Source organism: Solanum tuberosum, unplaced genomic scaffold, assembly GCF_000226075.1.
Source record: "Solanum tuberosum cultivar DM 1-3 516 R44 unplaced genomic scaffold, SolTub_3.0 scf00604, whole genome shotgun sequence".
Classification (NCBI taxonomy): domain Eukaryota; kingdom Viridiplantae; phylum Streptophyta; class Magnoliopsida; order Solanales; family Solanaceae; genus Solanum; species Solanum tuberosum.
The window spans coordinates 210,828-219,915 of NW_006239528.1; the positions used below are offsets into that span (position 1 = coordinate 210,828).

The following is a 9,088-nucleotide window of genomic DNA, read 5'->3' on the forward strand; positions in this document are numbered from 1 at the left end:
GGACAATCAAGAATTGAGTGGGGTAAAAAAAAATCGAAAAAATCTAACTTTGAACTGTTTTTCAAAAATAAAATTTTAAGTTGTTAATTTTATTTTTTTTGTTGGGGGGAGGGGCTAGTTTGAGTGTAGTAACAAAATAAATTGATTTTTTTTAAAAAAGAAAATTTTAAAAATTTTATTTTTTTGAATGGGGAGGATCGGGGTACGGAGTGAGGTAAGGAAAAAAATTATTATTTGAGAAAAATAAGTTTATTTGAGAAGTATTTTCTAAAATATTTAAGTCAACCAAACATAAGAAAATTAAGAAACATTTTCTAGAATAAGAGATAAAATGAATTAAATAAAAAAGAAAGTAAATTGAAAGAGTAAAGTAAATGAAATAAAATGAGTAAAGTAAATAAAAAAGAAAAGTCAAAGGTGATTTTCTTCTTTTTTTTGAGGGAAATTTAGGTGGTTTTGGAGTAAAGAGCCAAAAGGCTATTTCTGTCATTTCGCAGTGTCATGCTAGGTCGTGCAAAAAAAAAATGTTAGTGCCTTTTAATTTTACTCATATGATATATGATGATGATGATGATGATATGATGATATATTTGCTTTTAAATCAATGATTATTCGGTTCCTTATATACTTTCCATGTAAGTTCATTAATTTTCTCTTTTTCCTCTAAACCTCTTTAAATTCTCAGTCTTTGTGTAATAATTATTGTGTCATTTCTACTGATCACTAGTCCTTTCCTCCATCTTCTTTTATCTTGAAGTCTCTGTCATAGAAAATACCAGAAAAGTTCTCCTTTGTCCACTTGTACTAGTACTTGAAATAAGGGAAAATGGATTGCTTCTTCCCCTGTTTTTGTTGTTTTCGATTTCTCCAACCAAATATCTTATTCTATGTCATCTGACTCTTCTCATATTCTTATGTTTAATCACTCTGGAGAATCGAAGAAAAAATTCAAGTTTGATTTTGATAGCTCCCTTGAAGTCAAAATCAAGTCCCTTTAATGAAATTCATTTTTCACTCACTCAAGATCAAAACCCTCGTGCACGGCTGGATCCTCGAACACACGCGATTTTCAGGCACAATGCAATTTTCGAGCACACATGTGACCATCTTGTAGAAGCAGCATCTATCAAGACCATATAATTAAGGTGTGCCCATGTGAATTCTCAACTATTTTGCACATTATATTGATTAAATAAATGAACAATTATTCAATAAATAATATTATATTAAAACACATGGTTAATATATAGTATATCCTAACAACCAATAGTATATCTTCCATATGATGTTCATCATGATTCATGACGAAACAATCCCTGATATAAAATTCAATTAATTCCATCCATTCAAGTCGTCTCTTTCGAATTATAAAAAAAAATAGTAGTTGAAGATCGAGAACGTGGCTTATTTATTGTGTAAGCTTTTGGCTTATAATATTTAGTATTCTAACATAACCAAACACTCCCAAATAATGCACTGTTTTTTCTATGGTGCCACACATTATATAATTCATGAGATCCTTTCAAGTAGAGATAATTTAGAAACTAAAAAAGTTGGTAAGTATTAGGATGGCTTTGATATGGGCAACACTAGTTGTTATTTTTGTTGTGTATGCCTTGTATGAGTTGCTAAACAACATTCAGAATAGGAAAAGGTATCCCCCAGGTCCAAAAGGCCTTCCCATTATAGGACATCTTCACTTGTTAGGAAAAAATCCACACCATGATTTCCAAAAACTAGCCAAAATACATGGTCCCCTTATGTATGTTAGACTGGGACTAGTACCTACAATCGTTGTCTCGTCTGCAGACACAGCGGAGAAGTTCCTCAAGACATATGATCATATCTTTGCTAGTAGACCTCATAACGAGGCAGCTCTGTATTTGGCATATGGACAGAAGAATATGATAACCGCAAAGTATGGACCATACTGGCGCAACATGCGCAAATTCTGCACTCAGTACCTTTTGAGTAACCAAAAGATCAATCCATTTCAATCTATGAGAAGGCAACAAGTTGAGCTTATGATCAAATCACTTAAAAATGAAGCTTGTCATCATCGCGCTGTTGTTGATCTTAGTGCAAAGATTTCGTCTTTGAGTGCTGACTTGACTTGCTTGATGGTGTTTGGAAAGAAGTACATGGATGAAGATTTGGACAAGAGGGGATTCAAAGCTCTTGTTAATGAGGTTGAGCATTTAGCAGCAACACCAAATCTTGGAGATTTTTTCCCCTTCCTTGGTGTAATTGATCTCCAGGGACTCACTCACCGGCTTAAGGATCTTTCAAAGGTGTTTGATGAGTTTCTTGAGAAGATTATCGATGAACATGTCCAGTCTCGTGACCAGAAGCAATCCAAAGACTTTGTTGACACCATGTTGGACATTATGCAATCAGGAGAAGCAGAATTTCAATTTGACCATAGCCATATAAAAGCTATACTCTTCGTACGTTATTTCATCCCATTTATGTCCTTCTATTATTAGATTTGTTTGTACTAATTTCCTCTGTTTCCCTTTCTATAACAGGATATGTTAATTGCAGCAATGGGCACTTCAGCATCAGCTATAGAATGGATACTAACGGAGCTTCTTCGGCACCCTCATGTGATGAAGAAACTCCAAAAAGAGCTAGAAGAAGTGGTAGGCCTTGAAAGAATGGTAAAAGAATCAGACTTGGAGAAGTTGAACTACTTAGACATGGTTGTAAAGGAGGGCCTGAGGCTGCGTGCCGTAGCACCACTAGCGCCTCACGAGGCCATGGAAGATTGTGTAGTCAATAGCTTCCACATACATAAAGGATCCCGGATCATGATTAACTTTTATGCTATTCACAGGGATCCAAATATTTGGCCTGAACCTGAAAAGTTTCTGCCCGAGAGGTTTGTTGGGAGCAGTATAGACATTCGTGGACGTGACTTCCAACTTTTACCATTTGGCTCTGGCAGAAGAGGATGCCCTGCAATGCAGTTGGCAATTGTCCTTGTCGACCTTATAGTAGCACAACTGGTGCATTGCTTTGATTGGGAGCTTCCAAATGGTATGCAGCCTTGTGATTTGGATGTTGAGGAGCACTTTGGGTTAGCAACAAGCAGAGCAAATCCTTTAATGGCTATTCCTACTTATAGACTAAAAAACAATGCTTAAATCTCAAACGATACAGTATGGAGTTGGCTGAAATAGTTGGCCTTAATTTAATAAGATATGTGCAATGAAAACCATTTCTTCTCTGCTTTACTGGTCATGCTATCTCTCAGACTACACTCCTTGTAATTTGTTTTTCTCTTTAGTATTTGTGGAGCTAATAAAAGATTTATTCGTTTCACAATTTAATACGAAATACGTTGTGGAATATCATGGGTTAACTAGCATATAATCACAAATAAATAGAAAAGAGAAGAAAAATAACACAAGGACTTAATGAGGTTCGGCTAGGCCTAATCCTCCCAAGCAAGAGCATAGAGAGTTTTCCACTATGCCTTAGAATCCCCAACTACATCCCTATATATAGATCTCAAGTAGTCTCAAACCTATAAGTAAAAGGTTCTCCCAATCCTAGGACAATATATAATTTCTCAAATCTATTAGGACAAAGGATCTCTTAAACCAATAGAGATTATGAGTTTCCTAAAATATATAAGGAAAGAATTCAAGACATAATTAACAAATCTTCCCCTTGTCTTGAATTCCCTTCATCAGTAGTAACATATCTTTGTCTTGTCCTCAGCCCTCGAAAGGGCTTACTGAGTACTGTTGCAACACTCAAAAAATTTCTAAGCTAAGATCTGAACAATTCTTCATATATGTATAGACTCTTAACAGATGATTTACTAATAATGCATAGGTGCTAAGATAAATTTCAAAGTGTGGGAAGTATATTGTATGTAAATTAGGGTCATAAGGAACCTCTAACACTACGTTGAGTTCAAAGATTCTCTACCAATTAACTTTTTGTATAAGATAATGCAAGGGTCAACTTCAAACAAGCATATCTCTTATAATGTTAGGAGTTATGTGTCTTATTACCCGTCACATTAAAGGTCTTTGAGTCTTCTTTTTAACATCACCAACCATTTGTAAATTTGAGTCTAGAATAAAAAGTTATTATTGTTTTACCCGAGACATTCTAGTTTAAAATTTTCATTAATACAACTCTTATGTTGAGAGTACGGTCCGTACTTTGACTCGTGGAAAACTTCAAAGAGTTTTGAAATTGACCCACGCAACCAGGAGTCAAACTACGACTCATAGGGATCGTTTGGTACAAAGTTAAGTAATGCAGGGATTAGCAATGCAGAGATTAACAATGCAAGGATTAGTATTACAGGGATTATTTTTAATCAAGTGTTTGGTTCATCGTTTCTCATCTAATCTTGTGTTTGATTTAAAACTCTACAAAAACCTTTTTTCCAATTTTACCCTTGAATTATTATGTTTTCTATTTCATGTAATTATCATATTTATTGCGATTTAAAACTTGAATACGAAGTTCACGATCCAATGCTCACCTCCCTCTTCTCTTAACAAAACAAGAAAAAACAGTAACCAACAAGATCTAATTTGCTTTCTCATGTAATCTTCTTACCAACTCAAATTAAAATAAAATAAAACTAAAGAAGTTGCACAAAGATCAAAACCTTTTTGATTTTAATGACTCAATTTGTGAGGAAATAGCAGTATTGCAGATCAAATAGTAGTGTTACAAGACGAGAGAGGAGAAAAATGTTTTGAGTTTGTTTCACAGTTACAAAATGCTGTGCTCTGGAATTGAAGAGACGGAGTTTTAAGGACGAGAAAATGGCTGGTGGTTTGTATAGTTTTCCAATCAAGCAAGAGAAAATTTCAGAAGATCAGATTTTTTAACTGAAAAATCTGTACATATTTTTTTCTTGTCCAAAAGAAATTGTATCACTTTAATGAAAACAATGAAGGTGTCAAAGAGCAGAACGTGAATTTCCTTACCAATTGTAAAGGTTGTATAAAGAAATTGAAGGGCAATTCAGTCATTTTGTTTCCTTATCCAAGTATTACTAAACCTGGAATCAGTAATCCTTAGATATTCTTGGTATTAGATAAGACCACATATGGTGTATTAAGTTATCCATGTATTAGGTGTGTTTGGGTTGAATTGTGCTACCAAACATTGTATTAGGTGGACTAAATTTTAATCCAAGGACTATTTTAAATAATACATCCTACCAAACGACTCCATAGTACATGTATGACCTGTATATCTTTATATATGAATCTGTATATCAGTCTATACTAGTTGTATATTTGTTTTTTTTTTCAAATTGTATAAAACACTATTTTGAGCTTCACTTCTCACTTCTCACTCTTTTGAATACCCCAACAGGCCCCCCAAGAGCTCTATTCAACTCTACTAAATCTTGGTAAGTATTTTTCATAGAAACAACTCCATGTGGCAAAAAATTACAACACATAACTAACATATGTAACAATCCCAACTGAAATTGTATATAGAAACACATAACTTCACTCTTTAAAAATCAATTGAAAATATTTTTTTTTAAAAAGTGTCGGGAAAAAAAGCCACGTAGATGAAACTTAAGGTCTAGTTAGCATTGAGGTGTGTTTCTCAAACTAATGAGTGATGGTTTAGATGTGATTCTCACACTCTCAACAGTTTAAGTATGACACTAAAAAATGAATAATTTAAGTGTATCGTTTACACTTAACGCAAAAACAACATGTCAGCAAAAACAAAGGGGGATACTTTCAAATATATGCAATAAAATAATTGATTTACAACAAATATAGTCATGTTATTATTTACGTAAAAAATAGTCAAAAGTCGTAGAAAGTATAAACTGACGCTACAATATAGCTTGCAAAAGTTAATAGAAAGTTGTGTACACTAACTATCAATATAGCTTGCCAAAAGTCATAGAAAGTTGTATACACTGACTATAAAATATAATTTACATATACATGAGTTATACACTGACTTATAAATTATGGTACACTCCAAAAGATGAATATAGGCGTATGGACATGCGATTTCATATCATGATATGAAATCAACGTTAGGACATGCGATTTTACGGTAATTTCATATCATGGGATGAAATCCCAATTCTCTAAAAATTATGATTTGGGATTTTTCAGATGCAAAAATTGACCCACGACTTTATATTTTGTAAAATAAACTCACATTTAATTTATATATATCTACTTGCAGTTTATTTCATATGTAAATTAAATTTATAATTCATATCATTACCTTTTAAACCATTTATATCTTATATAACGATTATTCTCGCCAATATAAAATTATTTTTATTTCAAATCAATTCTTAATTTACCATTTAAATTCACCAAATTCATTATTTTATCAAATTTATCACTACCTCATTCAAATTAATATTTAATTAAAAAAATCATTATTATATTGAGTGGACAACACTAACCACTATGTCACTAATTGAAAAAGACCTTTTATTTTCCACCAAAAAGTTAAAAGACTCACTGTAGAGTTATTTTGACAAAACGGCAGAAGATCGTCTTCTACCTTTAGCGGGTCCTTTTGAACCGTCCATTTTCACCATATTAGAACCTGAAAATCATATACAAAGGTCACGAAAATGTTAAGAAAAAACTGTTTCCTTATGATTTCTAACACTAATTTGCATTATAAATTCGAAAATTATCGATCCTTTGTGCTTAGGTAACCTAAAATTGTAGCGAAAAATAGTGAATCGACTTACCTCCCGCCAATCACCATTGTTGCAGAAACATTTGTGCTTAGGTACCCTAAAATTGGATCTGCTCTTAGGCCAGAACTTTGTAAGGTCCAGGGATACGGTGTGCCTTGCCGAGTTTTACTCTTTTTGGCTCGCGCGAGATAAAACTAGGATTAGGGTGTGTTTTCGTTATGACGGAAAATGTTTTCAATTTTTTTTAAAAAAATAAGTGGATTTCTAACCTATTTTCTCATGTTTGATTGATGAGTAGAAAATATTTTTTAATGTTTGGTGGTGCATGGAAAATATTTTAAAGAAAATATCGTTTATTTTTTGTATGTGGGATACTTGGAATAGAAAATAATTTGAAATCCTATTTAGGGGATGTTCTATAAATTAGACAATTAATATAATATATTTTTGAAATACATAACAGATAAGAAATACATTTTTGTCATGAAATACAATTTTTTTAAATACAAACTTTGATTGTTACCATGATTGTGAATTTGTATGTGTTTGATGACGGGAATACAAATTTAGTCAAAATTTTAAGAAAGAATATACATTTTTGATAAATATACAAACCAATGTTGTATCACTTTTGAATGAACATGAATTTATAAGTATATGGATACAAATATACATCTTAAATAACTACAAATCCATTTGGTATACATATTGGAATGAATACAAACTAATAAAGAAATAGAAATGCCATTGTACAAACCCAAATATGAAAATCATAATGAATACAAATACACATATCATACATATTGGAATGAATACAATCAAGAGTAAATTTTAAAAATAGCAAACATAAAAATCATATTAGCGCTCTATAACTACAGTTTTGTTATTTGCGCTCCATATCATACATATCTATTCATTGACAACACTAGAATTAGTAATACTTGTACAACTTTCTAAACCAAATAATTCAAGTAGTTTCTAGAAAGCCTTATAGCAACTTATTCCCAAGGCTTGCTATGCTATCAGACACAACTTGCAAGTAGCTCATACAAAGGTAGCCCAGTTTGAAATATGGTTCATTTAGTTATCTTCTGACTTTGTTTGAAAGCACCATATCTTCCCTTACCTTGATAATGACTACTTCTCCTCCACATTAATTAGGGAAGACATTTTCCAAAAATAATTTCTAACATTACCAAATCAGCCATTATATGATTGAGATCTCTAGACCCTTTCAATTAGACATAATTTACAAGCTAAAAATAATTAGGCATGGCTTTGATATGAGCAATGCTAGTGATTATTTTTATTGTGTATGCCTTTTATGAGTTGCTAAACAAAGATTTCCAAAAACTAGCAAAATCACATGGTCCACTTATGTATGTGCGGCTGGGACTAGTACCAACGATCGTTGTCTCGTCTGCAGATACAGCAGAGAAGGTCCTCAAGACATATGATCATATCTTTGCTAGTAGACCTCATAATGAAGCAGCTTATTATTTGGCATATGGACAAAAGAATATGATAGCCGCAAAGTATGGACCATACTGGCGCAACATGCGCAAATTGTGCGCTCAGCACTTTTTGAGTAACAAAAAGATCAATTCATTTCAATCCATGAGAAGGCAACAAGTTGAACGTATGATCAAATCACTTAAAAATGAAGCTTGTGATCATCGCGTTGTTGTTGATCTTAGTGCAAAGATTTCATCTTTGAGTGCTGACTTGACTTGCTTGATAGTGTTTGGAAAGAAGTACATGGATGGAGATTTGGACAAGAGGGGATTCAAAGCTGTTGTTAACGAGGTTGAGCATTTAGCAGCAACACCAAATCTTGGAGATTTTTTCCCCTTCCTTGGTATAATTGATCTCCAGGGACTCACACACCGGCTCAAGGATCTTTCAAAGGTGTTTGATGACTTTCTTGAGAAGATTATCGACGAACATGTCCAGTCTGGTGACCAGAAGCAATCCAAAGACTTTGTTGACCATGTTGGACATTATGCAATCAGGAGAAGCAGAATTTCAGTTTGATCGTAGACATATAAAAGCTATCCTCTTCGTACTTTATTTCATCACCTCTATTATTGTACGATTTAAATTTGTTTGTACTAATTTCCCTTATGTGTGTCATAGGAGATCTTATAGTGGATCACACTGTCAAATCATGATAAGTGAGGTAACCACTCATTGAAACATTTCTACAATCTTGAAGTAAAGTTAGCAAGTAGCCATAAAATATCACTGTTTATATCAAGAAAACATAACATAAGTTACATATGATAGGATTGTTCAAATTTTTCTTCATTCTGGACTAAATTCAATTCCTTGAACAATAAGGCCACCTTTTCCATGAAGCTGCGTAATCTCTATCAATCGCGCATCAACATCTTCATCATCTCCTGTATCATT

The 9,088-nt window shown here is 33.0% G+C and overlaps 2 protein-coding genes across 2 annotated transcripts; both read left to right on the forward strand.

Annotated features, from left to right (window-relative positions):
- Positions 1-1,466: 1,466 nt before the first annotated feature.
- Positions 1,467-3,236, forward strand: LOC102598374 (cytochrome P450 CYP736A12-like). Its single transcript, XM_015304761.1, has 2 exons — positions 1,467-2,447; positions 2,529-3,236. The coding sequence occupies exons 1-2, from the start codon at positions 1,569-1,571 to the stop codon at positions 3,144-3,146; spliced, it is 1,497 nt and encodes a 498-aa protein (XP_015160247.1). The 5' UTR covers positions 1,467-1,568; the 3' UTR covers positions 3,147-3,236.
- A 4,730-nt stretch (positions 3,237-7,966) lies between these two features.
- LOC107058721 (cytochrome P450 CYP736A12-like) lies at positions 7,967-8,710 on the forward strand. Its single transcript, XM_015304757.1, has one exon. The coding sequence runs from the start codon at positions 7,967-7,969 to the stop codon at positions 8,708-8,710; it is 744 nt and encodes a 247-aa protein (XP_015160243.1).
- Positions 8,711-9,088: the final 378 nt, after the last annotated feature.